This window comes from Peromyscus californicus, unplaced genomic scaffold (genome assembly GCF_007827085.1).
Source record: "Peromyscus californicus insignis strain IS unplaced genomic scaffold, ASM782708v3 Scaffold_3__1_contigs__length_106647218, whole genome shotgun sequence".
Taxonomy (NCBI): domain Eukaryota; kingdom Metazoa; phylum Chordata; class Mammalia; order Rodentia; family Cricetidae; genus Peromyscus; species Peromyscus californicus.
Genome location: NW_026294551.1, coordinates 68,652,737 through 68,673,078, shown reverse-complemented (window position 1 = coordinate 68,673,078; position 20,342 = coordinate 68,652,737). Strand labels below are relative to the sequence as shown.

The 20,342-nt window shown below is 38.6% G+C and overlaps 1 protein-coding gene across 17 annotated transcripts in view; it reads left to right on the top strand.

Moving 5' to 3' along the window:
- Rapgef6 (Rap guanine nucleotide exchange factor 6) overlaps positions 1–20,342 on the top strand; it is a 186,915-nt gene that overhangs the window by 102,600 nt on the left and 63,973 nt on the right. For 16 of the 17 annotated variants that reach the window (XM_052757753.1, XM_052757739.1, XM_052757743.1 and 13 more), the window contains 6 exons: positions 2,902–3,060; positions 3,635–3,787; positions 9,583–9,747; positions 11,295–11,402; positions 12,847–13,050; positions 17,533–17,641. In XM_052757753.1, the coding sequence (XP_052613713.1) occupies positions 2,902–3,060; positions 3,635–3,787; positions 9,583–9,747; positions 11,295–11,402; positions 12,847–13,050; positions 17,533–17,641 (898 nt within the window). Of the gene's footprint in view, positions 1–2,901; positions 3,061–3,634; positions 3,788–9,582; positions 9,748–11,294; positions 11,403–12,846; positions 13,063–17,532; positions 17,642–20,342 lie in introns of those variants that run through there. The other variant, XM_052757755.1, reaches the window with a different exon arrangement.

Sequence of the window (20,342 nt, the reverse complement as noted above, 5' to 3'; positions counted from 1 at the left end):
TCTGAGGTTCCGAGGGAACCCTTGTGAAAAGGTTGCAGCCCATGGGTTGAGAACCCCTGCTGTAGTGGGACTGGAAAACACTACTGTAAGATTGATGCTGAGAAGTGAATTACCAATGTTTACTATTAGTAAATTGTTTTAACATTTCTGAAAATTCATTTAGAAATTCTTGATATGAGCCGTACTGTATTGACAGTCTCTAACCTGTTATTCTACTTAACTGGTGTCTCTCCTTAGAACATAATAAAAAATCTCAAGAGTTATATCTAAAGATGCTCATTACATATTTGTAATAGAAAGAACTGAATATGCCATCATACAGTTTAAGAAGAAGCAATAGCTAGCCAGATAAACACATAACCATGGGATAAAAGATTAGTGCATTCTCAGTCATTCTCTGTGGTGTTGGGGATCCAGCCAGTATACTGGACAAGTGATGTCCCACTGAGCTGTGTACTCCACACCCTCACACTCTTTTCTTAAATTGCTTGGAATTCTTTCGGGGGCTGAGATCTTCTCCAGCCTTATTTACATGTTTTGTTCGTGCATCTAATGAGTAGAATATCTATCCCCAGGAAGTTGGAGGAGACAGATGAGTGTAGTTTGTTTTTGTTTTTAAAGGCACTGGAGAGATAGCTCAGTTGGTGAATTATTTGCCACCAAGTGTGAAGACCCAGGTTTGGTCCCCAGAAACTACAACAGAAGCTGGATATGATGGCATGCACCTGTAAACCTAACACTGAGGAGGTGGAGACCTAAAGATCCCTGGGGCTCACTGGCCAACCAGCTAAGCCTGTTTGGCAAGCTCTAGGCCTAAGAGACCCTTTCTAAAAGAATTAGTTATGGATGGTATCTGCAGAAAGACAGCCGGGGTTGTCCTCTGGCCTCCAAATGAGTATGTTCACATATGCCAGCCAGCACATATGTGTACCTGTACCCACACATACACAAGCAAAAATAAACCAGGTTGGACAGCACCTGAGGTTTACCTCTGGTCTCCACATACACAGACACATCTACCTACATACATGTAAAAATATATACACTGAAAGGCAGAATAATCTAAATATATTTCAGCATCTTATAATTTTATATATATATATATGTATGTATGTATATGTGTGTGTGTATATATATATATATGTGCACAAACGATAAATAAAAGCTCTGTAGACAATAGGATTTTAAGCAGCTTTTCTTTTCTTCAGGTTTTTATGTTCTCTAATTCTACAGTTCTATTAGCAAAAATGTATTGTCTGGTTGGGCAAGGTACACACGTTTAACCCCAGTACTTAGGGAGGCAGACTGATCTCTGTGTTCAAGGCTAGCCTGGACTATATAACAAGTTCCAGGACAGCCAAGGCTACATAAAGACTTCGTTTCAAAAAGACAAACAGCAACAACAACAAAAATACATTGTTTGTCAACTTCCTGCTAGGTACTTCTGTAAACATAGGAATATGATGGGAAAAGACAGTCTCGCTCTCAATAATTTATATATAATCTATAAATCCTACCGTGTTTTGTAGTTTGGTAACAAAAAAAAAAAAATAGACTTTCCAAAAAAAATTGTTCTTGTTACCACTCAGAACTGGCAGTCCTAGGTGTTTTTTAAATTGCATTGAAAGTTTAGTCTAATAAGAAGGGGTGGCTACTAAAGAGTAAGTGTTCTTTCACTGATACACAGCATACCTTTAAAAATATAACTCTGGGCTGGAGGGATAGCTTAGTGGTTAAGAGCACTTGTTGCTCTTTCAAAAGACCCAGATTCAATTCCCACCACTTACATGGAAGCTCACAACCATCCATACCCCCAGTTTCAGGGGATCCAACAGTCATATACGTGGTACACATACATCCATACAGGCAAAACATTCATATGCATAAACTAAATCTTTAAAATTAAAATATGTGTCTATGTATGTATTATGTGTTATGTATATCATCTCCCAGGCCAGCAAGATGGTTCCATGGGTAAAGGTACTTGCCACCAAGCCTGACCTGTATCCCATCTCTGGTACCAACATGTTGAAGGAGAGAACCAGTTCCCAGTATTTGTCCTCCTGCCTCCACACAAACATTGTGGCACACACACACACTCCAAAAATAAAATATAATAAAAATGTATCTCTTTCCTATTAAATGAAGAATGTTTTTTAATATAAGCACAACTTTAGGATATTTTGTTACATGTGACTTAAGATTCAGACTTTTGATAGTTTTTGTGAGTTATTAGAATGATTGTATGTTATGTACTGTTCTTAGTATGTGATCTGTATTAAATTGACCATCTACTTCAGTAGTTCTACATTACTTTATTTATAGTCATTTTAGCAATAAACTGAAGCCTTAAATAACTTGATAAAAGTCACTGTGCTGCTCAGTGACAGGGTCTGGATTAAGATTCTAAGAGTTTGTGCTCCTGATAGATGACGTAGCAGTTGAGAGCACTGGGTATTTTTAAAAAGGATAGGGACTCAGTTCCCAGCACCCAGGGGACAGCTCACACTTGTCTGTAAATCCAGCCTCAGGGATTATGAAGCCCTTATCTGGCCTTCTAGGGCACACATGTTGTACACATACATACATGTAGGCAAATACTTGTGCACATAAAATAAATTATCTTTAAAACAAGAATTATGCTCTTAAACATTACAGTATTTTTGCCTCAGAGAAATTGGCCAGTTCTGAAAGTCCTTTGGTGACTAAAAGAAGAAAGTGAAAGAAACTAGTTGTTTTGTGTAGACAAAGCAGAGAGTTGATGATTAATTACTGAATAATAGAGCTAGGTCTCCTTTGTCTTTTTTAAGTGATGTATTTTATATATTTTGCTAAATTGTTCAAAGTTAACTTATAACTGTCTTTTTTAAAAGGTTCTAACACCTTTATTTTCCTTTGTAGCTTGACTCCTGGTATGTCATTTTAAATGGCACTGTAGAAATTAGTCATCCAGATGGGAAAATTGAAAATCTCTTCATGGGAAATAGTTTTGGAATTGTCCCCACTCTGGACAAGCAATACATGCATGGAGTCGTCAGGACCAAGGTCGATGATTGTCAGGTAAGCTGACTTCTGCTCGGTGTTCCCTCATCCTTTGACTGAAAATGACTGCTTTTTGTTTTCTTCCTGGAAGGAAAACAGCTTTAGTGGAGAATTAGGATTTTCACTAGTCTACAGTTGACAAGAGAAAGTAGATTTTATAAATCTGTCTCCAATTTTGTTGAATTGAGCAAAATATAAATTTTTAAGAGAATGATCCCAAAAAATTGTTGGTTTGTTTGAACATTTAGAGTCTAATTATCCAGTTCAGGCTCTTTCTGTTTTCAAAGAAGAAAGGAAATAGGAACTTGTGAGTTGCTTGTTTCTGACTTACTCCTGCTTCATGTTTTCTTTGCATAATGTCTGTTTAAGAGAAGTGGATGGTCACTTCTCCTTTTACAGCAGAATTCAGACGATTCCACTTTAGTCTCTGTGTGTGTGAATTATTTGCCTTGATTTTCGTTTAGGGTTGAACAAATTGAATAAGAAATAACTGATGCCTCTTGACTTCTTACCTTTGTGCTCTGCCTTGGTACATAGTGATGTGTTTATGTACTATAGATTCATTAACTGTCCCCATGTTGTTCTTGGACAGTTTGTCTGTATAGCACAACAGGATTATTGGAGAATTTTAAATCATGTGGAAAAAAATACCCATAAAGTTGAGGAGGAGGGAGAAATTGTCATGGTACATGAGCACCGAGAACTAGACCGGAGTGGAACCAGGAAAGGACACATTGTAATCAAGGTGGGTATTTTTGCTTGGTTGTTTGATTGGTTGGTTTTTCGAGACAGGGTTTCTCTGTGTAGCCCTGCCTGTCCTGGTACTTGCTCATAGACCAAGGCTGGCCTAGAACTCAGAGATCCACCTGTCTCTGCCTCCCAAGTGCTGTGATTAAAGGCATTCACCACTACTGCCCAGCTTGACTTAATTCTGAAATTTCATTCAAATCTTTCATCTTACTTTAAAAATAAAAAGGCTTTAAACTACTTTTTTGAATAATGTAAAATTCTTCACTAATATGTTGATGTCTGATTCAGCAAGTCCCTTTTCCAGCTGGTTATAACACATTTGAATGATGGATACTTATTGCCATTTAATATCCAAATTGATGCAATATTATTTTAGATTATACTGGCCAAATCATTTCTTCTTAAATGTATAAGCTTGATGGTGGGTGTTGGTCTTAAGAAAAGAAATCAAGCAGTATTAGAGATAGACAGGAACAGGAAATTTCAAAACTAGCCACAAAGACAGTGAAGATGCAGAGCTCCTGCTCGCATTGAAATAAGCTGTGGCTTCTCTGAACCTTACTTTAATTGAAAATAAAAGAGATACAGGAAGTAAAGTTAGGACTGAGTGAGGTAAATCTGAAGCTTTAGCATAATCACAGTCAAAGCAGCAATATCCATGTTCCCTTCTCTGTCTTAATCTCCTATATTTTTTGTCATTCTTGCTTGTTTGAAAACCTCTACATACAAAGTAAAGCAAGTATAGTTGAAAATACATACATGTGCCTCTTTTTTTTTTTTGGTTTTTCGAGACAGGGTTTCTCTGTGTAGCTTTGCGCCTTTCCTGGAACTCACTTGGTAGTCCAGGCTGGCCTCGAACTCACAGAGATCCGCCTGCCTCTGCCTCCCGAGTGCTGGGATTAAAGGCGTGCGCCACCACCGCCCGGCAACATGTGCCTCTTTTTAAGCTAGCCTTGTTTACAAAAAAAGTATGTTGTTGTTAGTTGGCAAATAAACAACTTAGTAGCATGTGAGTCTGATGTCATATCAGTTCTCTCTTGGGTATTGAATTCTTAGAGCTGTCTCTTAGTATAAGCTTTGTGTGTAGTAAAGGTAAATATAGTGTGTGCTGGATGTAGTGGTTGCACACCTGTAATCATCCCAACACTGAGAAGGTAGAGACGAGGGGATCAGGAGTCTTTCAAAAAAAGAAGAAAGGAAAATATATAAATAGAATACAGAAGCTAATGCATATTACTTATTTTGTCTTTGGCAAGGATCCCTATTTTTTGTTTACATTTTTGAGTTTTGTTTTGTTTGAGACAGTTTCTCAAACTGTAGCCTTGGCTTTCCTGAAACTCACTCTGTAGACCATGGTGGCCTCTAACTTGGAGATCTGCCTGCTTCTGCCTCCTAAGTGCTGGGATTAAAGGCATACACCACCACGCACAGCAAGACCCCTATTTTTTAGTAGTTCAGACTTACAGAAAAAATTTAAGAACTAGAATAGGGAGAGATGGCTTGGTTTAGTAAAGGGCTTGTCTCACACGTGCAAATATAGGGACCTGAGTCTGTTTGTTTCCCCCAGAACTCGTGTAAAGAACTGGGCACACTGGTTTGCGTCTGTAATTGAAGCGGTAGAGAAGCAAAGGCAGTAGGGTCCCATATCTCAGTGGCCAGCCAGTCTAGCTGAATTGGTGAACTCCAGGTTCAGTGAGAAACCCTGTCTCAAAACAAGGTGGAGAACAGTTGAGGCAGACATCTGAAATTGACCTTTGGCCTGCAAATACCCATGTGCACATTAACACCAAGAAAAGTTTCAAGAACGATGCAGACAGCTCTCTGAGTCAGACTCCCCTACTTTGAATATTTCATTGCCTTTGCCCCATTTTCATCAGTCTTCTTTTGAACTGTTTAAGACGTTTTACAAATGCAATGTCTTAACATTGCTGAAAAAAAAAAAAGGCAAGAGCACTCCTACATAAACATCTTAGAATTCTCCCAGTATGGAAGTGCATGTTGCTAAGATAATAGAGGCAGCCTGAGGTCCCTAGTCGATTCTCACCAGTGGTCCCAGTAATGTTGCATTTTCATTTCTTGTCTGGGTTCATTCTTGGTTGTATTTCATTGTCATGCCACTTTGGTCCGCTTGAGTTGCTTGGTCTTTCTTTGTTATTCATATCCCCAGCAGACCTAAAGAAACCATGTCTTACATCCTGTCAAGTTTACCCATTATCAAACTACAGTCATGTTTTACATAAAGGAATTCCACTGTAATTAACACTCTTCTCTTTGCATTTGGTGCAGTGTTGACAGACCTTCCTCTAGGGAAGTTAACCTTGATGACCTCATGTCCATCTGCCAGGATTTTTTACTGTAAGGTTATTATTTGTGACACTTCATAATTGATGAGTACCTGATGAAGAGATGTTCTGAGATGATTATCAGTATACTGCCTCTAGTTTGTGGATATTAAGATCTAGGTGCAAACTTCTTCCCACCTGTGATGACTCCTGCTGAAAATGGTGTTTTCCTTCTATAATTTCTCTTATAATTAGTAACTGTCATTTAATTTATGCTTAGTATGGACTTACGTGTCATACTCCCTTGCATTAGTATTATTCTAATGCTCAGAATTCTCTGAGATGCCAACCAGTGCTCTACAGGCTGACTCTTGTATTCTTTTAAAATACCCCCATCATTCTTTGAGCACTTTCTGGCAGTTAGTAAGGATTATCATGAACTTTTTTTCCTACTCTGGAATCAGCCATTTCTCCAGAAAGTTCTTGATCTTTCCAGTTGAGGATAGCATTTATAAGCCAGGATCTGGGAATTCACTCTATATTTACAGCCTCTCATGAGTCTGAACTAAAAAAACAAGTATTTATGTTAATTATCAATGCACATATACAATTTTGTATTATACAACCATGAGTTTATATGATACAATTCTAGTACTGTCTTACAGACTTTTCTCTAGTGTTTTACTTCAATGTATATTAATACCTTCTCCTAATTATTTGCTGGGTTTTTTGTTTTGTTGGTTTTGTTTGTTTGTTTGTTTGGGGTTTTTTTTAATGGTTTTTCAAGACAGGGTTTCCCTATGTAGCTTTGGAGCCTGTCCTGGAACTTGCTCTGTAGACCAGACTGGCCTTGAACTCACAGAGTTCCACCTACCTCTGCCTCTCCAGAGCTGGGATTAAAGGCATGTGCCGCCACCGCCGGGCTATTTGCTGGTTTTAACCAGTCCCTACCATACCAGTATAACCGTGTCAACCATGTCTTTTACCTTTCATCCAAGTGGAGATTATCCAGAGTGGGATAACCTCTTCAAGTATCCCACTTTCTTGGTTACTAGTATGGACATAGGTGACATACCTCTTCATGATAATTTTGAATATATATCCCAGACTCTGTAGGAACTCTTGTCTACTGATTGAGACAAACAGAATGATGTTCTCCCTTTAAGGTTGACCAGTTACCACACTGACTTAGCTTGTAAGCCCTAAAACCACATAAATTTCCTAGACCATGATTGGCCTAAATAATCAACCCATTTTGATAATCTTAGACTTAATATTTTTGAGGGTGAGAAAAAAAGAGGACTAACTTCTAGTCTCTATGCCATAAGTAGGATATAAAGTCTTTCTTACTCCTGAGTGCCTTCAAGAGAAGTGATTTATGTACCTTGTTAGCATTGGGTGCCCTTGGGGGGAAAAATTCTAAGGTAACAGCATTGTCAGTATTAATGTGTATTTCCTATATAGATGTTGTGATCAATTAATTATTTGTATAGTTGCAGCAAATTGAAGTCTGAACTTAAGGGCCACAGTTAGATTTTTAAATTTTATGTGTGTGCACCACATGTGTGCCATGACTACAGAGGTCATAAAAGGGCATTGGATCTTCCAGTACTGGAGTTAGAGATGGTTGTGAGCTAACATGTGGGTGTTGGGAACCAAACCCAAGTCCTGTGCAACAGTAGCAAGTGCTCTTAACCACTGAACTATCTGTCCCCTACAGTTGCTTTTTAATATCCAACTTAATATTTGTTTTCTTTTTATGTGTGTTCTGTTTATTCTTTTGAAAAGGTAGCAAACCTAGGTTGCAAAGGTAGTACAGTTGATAAAATGCTTACCTTGCAAACATTAGGACCTAAGTTTGACCCCCAAAACCCACATTTATAAAACCAAGCATAGGAGGTTGTAGAGATGGCTCAGTTGGTAAAGTGTTTGCTGGGCAAGCAACAAGGATCTTATTTCAGATCTCTTTAAAAGACTGGTGTGATTATGAGCACCTGTAATTCTTGGACTGGGGGAGGCAGAAACAAGGGTTTCTATGGCTTTCTAGCCAGCCAATCCAGCCACTTAGTGAGCTCCAGGTTGAGTGAAAGACTGTCTCAAAAAAATATGGTTTGAGGGCCGGGCGGTGGTGGCGCACGCCTTTAATCCCAGCACTCGGGAGGCAGAGGCAGGCGGATCTCTGTGAGTTCGAGGCCATCCTGGTCTACAAAGTGAGTTCCAGGAAAGGCGCAAAGCTACACAGAGAAACCCTGTCTCGAAAAACAAACAAAAAAAAAAAATACGGTTTGAGGAAGATGATATCCTCTGGCCTACACATCTCACACATGCACACCTCACCCTACTCACTCTTCAAAAAGCTAGGCATGATGGCATATGCTTGTAAGGCTTACTGGCCAACTAGCCTTGCCTACTTGGCACATCCCAGGCTAGTGAGACTCTATCTCAAAAAAATAAAGGACAGTGCTTGAGGAACAATACTCAAGGTTATTCTCTATCCTCCACGTGACAAATAAATTTTTTTTTTTAAATTTCAAAGTCTTAATAAATTTTTAACATTGATTCAGAAACTCAGTAGGAAATGTTTGTTCATGTATTTTATTTTTATATACATACACATATAAATTTTGAGGTAGACAAATCTTTGAAATGCTAAATGTACAAACAGTAAGGGGTTTAGTCATTTCACACACAGCAAGCAGGAAGTCTAGAAGAGTAAATACCTGTATATTATTCCTGTAGCGTGGGACAGAAAAGAATTTGAGGTGGATTAAATGTGGAAGAAAGATTTCTTGCTCACTTTCTTCTTTTTGTTGTTGTTATTGTTATTTATTTGTTTGTTTTTCTAGACATGATGTCTCTGTGTACCCCTGGCTGTCCTGGAACTCGCTCTGTAGACCAGACTGGCCTCAAACTCACAAAGATCCACCTGCCTGTGCCTCTTTGAGTTTTGGGATTAAAGGTGTGCACCGCCACTGTCTGGCCGACTTTCTTCTTTCTTTCTGTTTCCTTTGCCTTGGACAGTCATTACATGCCCTGTTGTAGCAGAAGTAACAATAACAGCCCATACAAGGGATAAGTCAGTAAATTTCCTAGGCCCTGCGGTGATGAAATGCCAGTAGAAACAAACACAGCTGAGCAGATGCTGCTGGGGGCTTACCCCTCTACCATTTCTCAGCTCTAAGCCTCTGGCTGCTTCTGAATTATGATCTGAAGACTGCATTCTCCCAGCAGTAGGCTTTAAAGGAGAATAATGGGAGATACTTGACTCCTTTAGTTTTGTTTTGTCTTTTGTTTGTTTTTTTGTTTGGGGTTTTTTTGTTTTTGGTTTTTCGAGACAGGGTTTCTCTGTGTAGCTTTGCACCTTTCCTGGATCTCGCTCTGTAGTCCAGGCTGGCCTCGAACTCACAGAGGTCTGCCTGCCTCTGCCTCCTGAGTGCTGGGATTAAAGGCGTGCGCCACCACCGCCCGGCCTGTTTTGTCTTAATCTTTTGTTTCATTGGATTTTTAGGCAACACCTGAGCGTCTGATCATGCATTTGATAGAAGAACATTCTATTGTGGACCCAACATATATAGAAGATTTCCTATTAACTTACAGGACATTTCTTGAAAGTCCTTTGGATGTTGGGATCAAGCTTTTGGAATGGTTTAAGATTGACAGCTTAAGGGATAAGGTTGGTTTATAACTATAAAAGACATGAACTTTAACCTTTAAATTTTATTAGCATACACTTGCATTTTATAGTTCACATGGGTTTTTTGTTGTTATTTTTATGAAAAAAAAAAATAAGTTTACCTAAATAACTTAGTGAGTGTAGACATGTGTCTGGTCATTTTCTCAATGCCTTGGAAAGTGCATACAAACTAGAAATCCGAAACCGAAATAAGACTGTGATAGGGCCAGCTGTAAACTCAGGAACCATGGCAGTTTGTGCAGATAGATAAAGCATGAAGCTGGTGAGTGGATTTTGAGGAATAACAACCTGGAGATCTGAGTTCAAACCCCAGAACACACATACAGGTGAAAGGAGAGGACCAGCCCACAAAGTTGTCCTCTCACCCTACTACACACCATGGCACGTGTATCCACACACACATCATGAGCATACACAGTAATTAATAATGAAAATACTTTTTAAGAACTAAAACTATAATGCTCTTAGACTAATTGACTTTGAGTTTGGCAATAGTTCTGCAGATGTGACACCCAGAGCACAAGCAAGAAAAAACAGAGAGAAACAGAACTTCCAATATTAAAACCTTTTTTCCTGTATCAAAAAGTACTATCAAGCACAAGGTAGGGGCTTTGGGCAATGGCCCAGTGATTAAAACACTTGGCTGGGTAAGGTTGAGGATGGGAGTTTGGGTCCCCAGACCCCATGTAAATGCCAGGTGGGCATGGCAGCCAGCCTCAGAAGGTGAAAATGGGGTTCTCCTATGCAAACTAGCTTTCAAGACAAGCCATATCAGCAAACTCTGGGTTTGATTGAGAGTCAGTCAGTGAATTGACTGAGTGAAAAGACTCAGTGAATTAGGTATAAGAGTGATAGGGGATGATTCCCAGCATCAACCTCAGACCTGTACATGCCTACCCCACACAAATATGAAAATGGAATAACAGAAAAAAAAGAAATAAAACAACATACAGATTTGCAAATCATAGATTTGATAAGACTCTACTAACCAGAATACATAAACTTAGAACTGAAGGGCAGAAAGACACGCAACGTGATTGAAAAATGAACAAATGACTGGAGTAAACACTTCTCTGAAGAAGATTTATACATGACCAACAAGCATATGTTCATCATGATTGCACATATGGAAGTCCACTCAAAACCACATGTCTTAATTTCTTACTTAACCTGTTGGACAGTATAAACTAACCACTTTGAAAATTTGACGACATTTAATGAAGTTATAGATTGGTTTTTCTTGAAAATTTTGGTCAAGTGCATTCCTAATTGTAGAAATACTTTTAATGTTGTGTTCTAATTGAAATGACTGACTGCACTTACAACAGACATGGGCTTGTGTTTAAGACACTAAGGGAAATACACATCCCAGTTTGTATCTTCTTTCAGATCTAAAGGAAACATATGTGGAAACTAAACCATGCCTCTCTGTTAGAACAACCCTTTTGTGTAAAATGAAGCCCAAGAGTGGCTAGCCAGACAGAAGGAATGCGTCACATAACCACATGCCTTCTCCTGTTCCACAGGTGACCCGGATTGTACTCTTATGGGTAAATAATCATTTTAATGATTTTGAAGGTGATCCTGCTATGACTCAATTTCTAGAAGAATTTGAAAAAAATCTGGAAGATACAGTAAGAATTTGTTTTCATAATTCAGGGTTCTCCCTATTCCCTCAGCAAGAACAGCAACTCAGAACAATTTCCATCTTCTCCCAGATATGTTGTAGGATGGGAATTCCTCACCACAATAAAAAACTATATACCCTCTATGTTCATTTCTGTTTTAGAGCTAGCATCTGGTTAGAGCTCTGTACTTGAACAGATTGCCTAAGCTTTATACCTTAGATCTTAATAAAAATGGGCTGGGTGGTGGTGGCGCACACCTTTAATCCCAGCACTCAGGAGGCAGAGCCAGGCGGATCTCTGTGAGTTCGAGGCCAGCCTGGGCTACAGAGTGAGTTCCAGGAAAGACTCCAAAACTACACAGAGAAACCCTGTCTTGAAAAACCAGAAGAAAAAAAAAATGGTAGTCTCCAGTCCTGAGAGAGTATGTGAGGACTACAACGAGGTAATGAATGTAACAACTGAAGACAAACTGGTACTGAGAAAATACTCAGGAGCATATTTCCCAGAGTAGATTGAGTTGAACACAGAGGGAAGAAAGTGACAGCTCTGGTCCCTTTCTTACCCCTCAGTTCCTGTAGACTTTCCTGCAGCGTATCTGCCTTGTGCAAAATGAGGAAACATGAACAGAGATTGGGGAACTTGACTAATAGACCATTGAGGCACACCAACATCATTTAGCTCTTGCAGTACCAGTATGTAGTTATTTAAGAGAGACTGGAGCCAGGCGGTGGTGGCGCATGCCTTTAATCCCAGCACTCAGGAGGCAGAGGCCGGCGGATCTCTGTGAGTTCGAGGCCAGCCTGGGCTACCAAGTGAGTTCCAGGAAAGGCGCAAAGCTACACAGGGAAACCCTGTCTCGAAAAAACCAAAAAAAAAAAGAGAGAGAGACACTGGAAGGAAAGATTGAGTCATGGAATTCCCCCACCCCCAATGAATAATCAAATATTTATTGAAATCTCCCACTCACAGGTACTGTATACAAGTGTAAAATCTGATTCCTGCCCTGGAAGAAAAAAAATCTTTGGCTTATTAGAGCCATACCATATTCACAAACATGTTTCATTACCTATTTGAAAATAATTGAATATTAAAATAGGAGTAAAACTTCAAATTAGAATATTATTGAATTTACAAAAGACTTAATGTATCTGAGTATTAGACAATATTCAGAAAGGAAGTTACTCCATTTCAACCAGGAGGTATGCAAGATAGTACAGTAGGAATTGAGAAGATTCAGGAAAAATCTTTCATTATCTAAAAGTCTTTTAAAACCCTGTTAAGAAATTTTGTTGAGTGCTCTGGGGTGGAAGTACCCTTTCCAGTTTTGTTTACCTAGCTTGCATGTTCTGTAGTTTGTGGGTTTTGCTTTTAATCATAACCATTGTAGAATTTTTCAAAGCCTGTAAGAATAGGTATATAAATGTACATTTTAATCTTCTCTGCTTCACAGAAAATGAATGGTCACCTCAGGTTATTGAATATTGCCTGTGCTGCAAAGGCTAAGTGGAGGCAAGTTGTGCTACAGAAGGCATCCCGTGAGTCCCCGCTGCACTTCAGCCTGAATGGAGGCAGTGAGAAGGGATTCGGTGTCTTTGTTGAAGGAGTAGAACCTGGGAGCAAAGCTGCTGATGCAGGACTGAAACGGGGTGATCAGGTAAATAAATAATCCCACACTTAAATGAGAACTTGTATAAGTAGTACATCTGTTACTTTTGTCCCTTTTCTTTGGGAGGAGGGAGTAGTTTAGAGAGAGAGAGAGAAAGAGAGAACCAGAGAACAGACAATTTTGAGTGTTGTTCCTTGTTCCTCAGGAACTGCCTACCCTTTTTTTTTTTTTCCAGTTGATCTATCCCCCCAGCCCTAGTGTTAATATTTAGGTTTGTTGTTGTTGTTGTTATTGTTGTTGTTGTTGTTGTTGTTGTTGTTGTTGTTGTTTTTCCTGAGGCAGTGTTTCTCTGTGTAGCTTTGGTACCTGTCCTGGATCTCGCTCTGTAGATCAGGCTGGCCTCAAACTCAGAGATCCGCCTGGCTCTGCCTCCTGAGTATTGGGAGTAAAGGTGTGCGCCACCACCACCTGGCTAGTGTTAATAATTAAATAGGGTTTGTTTTCAAAATATTTATCATATATTCATAACTTTTGATGAAGAATTTTGTAATAGCATGGTTGAAAAGCATGTGTTTCTACAGGGCTCAACCAGTATAACCTCCTTTGAATGGCCCTTCCTATTTTCTAAGGATTGGGAAATTTTTCCTTGGCAACTTCAGAATATTCCAGAAAGATGTTCATAAATTAGCACCTTAGAAGTTTTGTGAAGTAAATGAAATTTAAATTTCAAATGTAAGTAGCTGAAGATTAAGTGATGACATCAAATTAACTAATGTTCATATGGTACCACAGCTACATTTACAAGCAGAGTGAACTAGGTGAGGGACCAGGAAAAACTGAGACAAAGTGGGTCAGTGGTGGTGCACGCCTTCAATCCTAGCACTCGGGAGGCAGAGCCAGGCAGATCTCTGTGAGTTTGAGGCCAGCCTGGTCTACAGAGCGAGATCCAGGACAGGCACCAAAACCACACAGAGAAACCCTGTCTTGAAAAAACAAAACAAAACAAAAAACAAAAAACTGAGACATGGGAGGAATTGGGTTGGGGCTTATTCTTTTGGGAATTTGTATGTTTGGTGTGGTTTTGGGTTTTTGGGGTTTTTTTTGTTGTTGTTGTTTTGGTTTGTTGTTGTTATTCTTTTTGGGTTTTAGACAGGGTCTCACTGTGTAGCCCTGGCTGGCCTTGAACTCAATATGTAGTAGAGCAGCCTGGGCTTGAACTCGCAGAAATCCTTTGCCTCCCAGTGCTGGGATTAAAGGCATGTGCCATTATACCTGGTTGGTTTATTCTTTTTAGTCATTAAGTAGCTATTGTTTAGCCTAATTCAAAATATAATGATCTTATGCATAAAATGTAATTCCCAGGCTTATCTCAGTCATTGTATTAATGACATCCTCAACAGAAAAGTTGGGAATCTGTTGAGATTTTTTTTGTTGTTTTTATTTTCTAGTACTGGAGATGAGACCAGAGCTTTGCAAATGTGAGACAAGTACTTACCATCAATTTTCATCCTTGTCCCAGGAATATGTACAAAAGCCCTATAGATGACTCTCATGGAGTTGTTTCCTTGCTGGCCTTCGGTTCACATACAATATGACCATCGTTTGGTCTGTAGATGATTCTCATGTACACCAGGGAGTTGTTTCCTTGCTGGCCTTCGGTTCACATACAATATGACCATCGTTTGGTCTGTAGATGATTCTCATGTACACCAGGGAGTTGTTTCCTTGCTGGCCTTCAGTTCACATACAATATGACCATCGTTTGGTCTATAGATGGATGATTCTCATGTACACCAGGGAGTTGTTTTCTTGCTGGCCTTCAGTTCACATACAATATGACCATCGTTTGGTCTATAGATGGATGATTCTCATGTACACCAGGGAGTTGTTTTCTTGTTGGCCTTCAGTTCACATACAATATGACCATCGTTTGGCAATGTCTAAAAGAGGCGTGTGCACACACTTGTGTTGTTGTTGTTGTCATCGTTTGGTTTGGTTTGTGGACAGTGTATCTACGGAGTGAACCAGGGCTTCACATGTGATGGGTGATCACTGTATCTACTATACTACATTTCCAGCCCCTAAAAATATTTTTTGGGTATCAAAACCTAGGGATTATTGCTGGTGCATTGTGAATAGAGACCACCGAACGGCCTGCAATACCCAGATTGTTGGAAACTGGGGGAGATGGGGTGGTGTAAAGTAGTGGGGAAACAGTAGTGGGCCAGGCATGGTGATCCCAGCACTCAGGAACCAAAACCAGGCAGGTCTCTTGAGTTCCAGGCCAGCCAGGGTTAGCTACAGTGAAACCCTGTCTCAAAAAGGAAAAAAAAAAAAAATTGTAGTAATCCTTTGATTTCCTTAAGGGTGTTTTGGGTTTGTTTTTTTTTTAATTTATTTTAAATTGGCCTGTTCTTCAGTCTTCTCATTAAAAATACCTAATAGCCAGTATCCTAGAATTAATATATTTATTATGATTTTTCAAGTTTCTTATCATAAAACATTTAAAGATAACATTTCTCACAGTGGGTGAGAGGACAGTGAAATCCAAAACTTACATTCCTAACAATGAAATTGATTGTGGCTTCACTTCTTGCATTCATCCCTCCGTGATCCATTCTGTCTAGATCATATTTCCCTATTATTATTCATTTTACAGACATGAGTCTTTATATATCTGAAGATGTTTTTGTTCAGTGTGGTATAAAGTTCTACGGTAATAATGATTTTATTCCTTAAGAACACTGAAGTTGCAGAAAAGTATCACCTTATCTTATTGTTGCCCAATAGAAGTCAAAACCAGCCTTTATTTTTCTTTAATTCTGTTGATTCCTACACATAAACACCTTTATTCTCTGTCCTTCAGATTCAGAGTTGTCATTGAGAATTGTTAAAATGGGTATCTCTTTAGTGCCATGGCATTTTGGTGTGTATACGTGGGTCTTTTTGTTTTGTTTTGTTTTGTTTTGTTTTTTAAGACAGTTTCAAAACGTAGTTCTGGCTGACCTGAAACTCACTCTGTAGACCATGCTGGCCTCAAAAGATCCACCTGCCTCTGGCTCCCAAACACCAAGATTGCATCATCGCTCTGGGCCTGATGTGTCTTCTTAGAATTCTGAATTTTGCTTCTATTGATTTTTCTTTTCCTGATATATTGTTTGTGTCCTCTTTACCTTTGAGAATTTTTATATCACTTTTGAGATCTGTCCGCTCTGCTGCTTATTTGTTTGTTTACTGCTAAATTTTTGCTCATTGAATTTTTATCCTTTTTTTTTTCCCTTCCAGGAAGCTTTTAGTGTAGGAATGAGTTAACCAAAGAAAGCAGTTTCTCAGTGGAGAAAAACCATCACAGTAGTGCTGCTTTTGGTTGGTTGCCTGGTTCTTTTGTTAATTAAAAATAGAAACAAATCTGGATTTTATTCATTAATTTATTTTTGGTTTTTCGAGACAGGATTTCTCTGTGTAGCTTTGGAGCCTGTACTGGATCTCGCTCTGTACACCAGGCTGGCCTGAAACTCACAGAGATCCACCTGGCTCTGCCTCTCAGGTGCTGAGATTAAGGGCGTGCACCACTGCCGCCCAACTGAATTTATTTTTTCTTAAGACAGAGTCTGACTATATAACCCTGGACTTTCAATCTTCTTGCCCCTAGTATTGGAATTATAAGCATACACTGTTCATCCAGCATTAGCATGTTCTTTTTAAATGAATTATTTCACATTGAATTACACTAAATGTCTCTTTAGACAATTTGACTAAAATTTGTGTATATATACATAGTGTCATCTTCTAGCTTACTAGAAGTGATTAAAATTTTTCTTCACTTATAAACCATTTTGTGTGTGTGTGTGTGTGTGTGTGTGTGTGTGTGTGTGTGTGTGTGTAATTATGTTTAGTGTATGTATGTGTTCTTGTTCACATACATGTACCATGGTGCATTTGTGGACATCCAGGAAGTCAGTTCTCTCCTTTTACCATGTGGGTCTTGGAGATCAAATTCAGGCTTGGTAGCAAGCACTTTTACCCAGTCATCATCTCTCCAGTCCCCATCTTAATTTTTGTTTCCTTTTTCTTTTTTTTCTTCCTTTTTTTTTTTTTTAAGGTTTATTTTATTTTATGTGTATGGATGTTTTGCCTGAATGTGCATCGTATGCTTGCCTGGTGCCAGCCGAGGTCAGAAGAAAGTATTGGATCACCTAGAATTGGAGTTAGAGATGGTTGTGAGGCACCATGCGAGTGGGAACTGAACCTGCATCCTTTACAACAGCAGTTCTAGGTCTTGACTGCTAAGTCATATCATTTGGGATCCCAGAGAAAATGACCTTTGAAAATACATATGATGGAGGATTGGAAATTATACAGTAAAACAAAAAAAAATGGTAGTCCAGTTTCTAAAAACAATAATCATTGCTCACATATGGAGTGATTTATTCAAGTTCTATTTTGGTTTTTCTAATATTAAACTTTTGAGGTAATAGGTGATACTAATACTATTTCTTTCTTAATTTGTATTTTAAAAATATTTTCAAGATAATGGAAGTCAATGGACAAAACTTTGAGAATATTACATATGTTAAAGCTCTTGAAATTTTGAGGAATAATACTCACCTTGCACTTACTGTGAAGACCAACATTTTTGGTAAGTTTTGTTGTAACAGCTACTGAGGTAAGCTTTTGTTTTATTATATGTAAATAGAAAAGTAAGTGGGCTGGAGAGAAGGCTCAGAGGTTAGGAGCACTGGCTGCTCTTCCAGAGGTCCTGAGTTCAATTCCCAGCAACTACATGGTGGCTCACAACCGTCTGTAATGAGATCTTGTGCCCTCTTCTGGTGTGCAGACATACATGCAGACAAAACACTATATCCGTAATAAATAAATAAATCTTTAAAAAAAAAACAGAAAAGTAATAAAAGTCATTTCAGTGAGGTAGATGATAGTAAAATATAAACTTTTTTGTATAAGATCCTAAGATTACTATGATTTTATAATTTATAATTTTCATTTGATCTAAATTTCATGGAAATAGAGATATAGCTTCAGTTATATATAAAGTATCTGTTGAGCTTCTGTTGTGTACTATATAGTGCAGAGTACAAAAGTAAAACTTGAATGACTTGAATAAAGCTTTGAAGTCATAAGCAGGCTCTTTTCCACTCTGAATGTACAAAGCTAGCTTTCTTCAATGAATCAAATGCCAGAGTAGTTGTTTCATCAAATAAATTCAGTGAAGCTTTCTAAATCTATGAGTGAGATTTCTAAACAGCATGTCCTTCCTTTCTCTGTAGAAAGGTTTATAGTAGCTACACTGTGTTCTTCAATTTTGTGGTATGAGGGCCTGGACCCAAAGCCTTTCACATGCTGCCCAAGTGTCCTACAGCTGAGCTACATCTCCAGCCCTGCGCTGTCTTGTTTTTTCATATTTATATCTGAATAGAACATGTATTAAGCTTGTGCTTTGGGGACTGAAGAGTTGGTTCCGTGGTTAAAAGCACTGGATGCTCTTCCAGAGAACCCAGGTTTAATTACCAGAACCTACATGATGGCTCACAATCATCTGTAACTCCAGTTCAGGGTTATCTGACTCCATATTTGCAGGCAGAAGAGACACATAAGGTAAAAATAAAATAAGTCTTTTTTAAAAAAGAAAAAAACAAAAAGCTTGTGCTTTTAACAAGATATAACATTCTTTTGGTTGAGTGATTTTTATGAAAGATTTATTATCATTTGCTTTAGACTCCATTGAATTTTGGCTAAAATCATGAGAAATTTAACAGTAAGTCTAAAGTAACAATTAAAAACCAAAGACCACTTAGGAGTTCTTACACAAAAATCCCTTTAGGTAGATTAGATTGCAATCAGAATGACAGTAGAATCCTAGAAGTATGCCTTTTTGGGTAGAAAATGATGTGTTTTGGGGGGTTTTTGTGTGTGTGTTTTTTTTTTTTTCCACTTTGGCTTGTCTTTCTTTAAACTGTCTTCAGTCATAGAGAAAAATGAAGTATTTTGTGATTTTCCTCTTTTCATTTGAGTGCCTTGGATATAATTACTTCATGTTAACTTGTCGATGGGCAGTTTTCCAGCGTTAAATAAGGAAGCCTTCAGAGCTTTTTACTTTCTGGATTTACACTGTCTACTAATGCCAGCTTTTAGGTTAAATTAAAGAATTCCAGTTTTGAAAAATATGAAAGCAATCCTTATTCTGTCACCTTGAGCCAATTATTAAGTCTCTCCCATCAAGTGTGTTTTATAGAATTCTTAAGGATCTGAGAACCTGAGAGTTCTTTGCACCTGTCACAAAAGTGATTACTGATACCAAGTACTTAGCAACATTGGCCCTGGGGGGAAAGGAAGGCTTTTGGATATAAAGGACAGGGAAGCCATAACCTATGAGCCTCTGGGTAGTAAGAATTCTGTTGTCCTCCCAGGAATCCTACATTGGTTGTGGTCAAGGATGGGGACCTACATGGTACTGCAAAAGTGTGGGAGCTGGGGAAGAGCAAAGCATTGCCAGCCCATACCTCTTTCCTTATGCCAGGTAGAGTGCAGTCAACCAAGCAGAACACCAAAGACTACCTCAAACAAACATTTATGGAACATTTGTGGAAATGGAGGGGGCGCCTTCATCTTTATATAATGTTCACAGTGACTGGCACTGTCTTAAAGTCAGGTCAGATATCAAGTGGAAAGCAGCAGAAGATGGGCGTAGAGGATCTTTTTCAGATTATGAAGAAGAAGAAGAATTAATTTGAAGAAGGGACAGAAAACCTGTCTAGTGATTTAAAACCTCATCTCTTGAAACAAGAACAGAAAGTCGGGGGGAAAAAATCATTGAGAAAGAAACAACTTTTAAGAACAGTGATGGTTTATAGTTCAGTGCTCACCAAGGACCAGAACACTCGAGCAGCACCTTTTGGAATTGGAACTCTCATAGACTCTCAAACAGATAGAACCGAACTGTAGCTTCCTCTCAAAGAAACCAAAAAAAACTTGAAAATTTTGCTCCTGGTTCTGAATGTCAAGAGCCTTGCAAGGGGGTGGGGGGTGCGTAACTTGGGCGCACCCTATTTCAAAAAAATTTTTTTCAAAAATAATTAAGCAAACAAAGATTTTGAAGTACTGGGAAAAGTCTGTATGAGCCAGAAGTGCATGCACGCCAGAATAGCTTTTGTAAGTGGAAATAAAAACTGAATTATGGGTTCCATTTCTAGATAAGATGTAGTAAATTCATGTCACCTTTCCTCTTCTACTGATTTTAACCATAAAACCTGAACAGAATCATGACTCATATATTTGAGAACAGGCAGGCCACAGAAGGACTTAAGAATTCAGGGTACCATCTT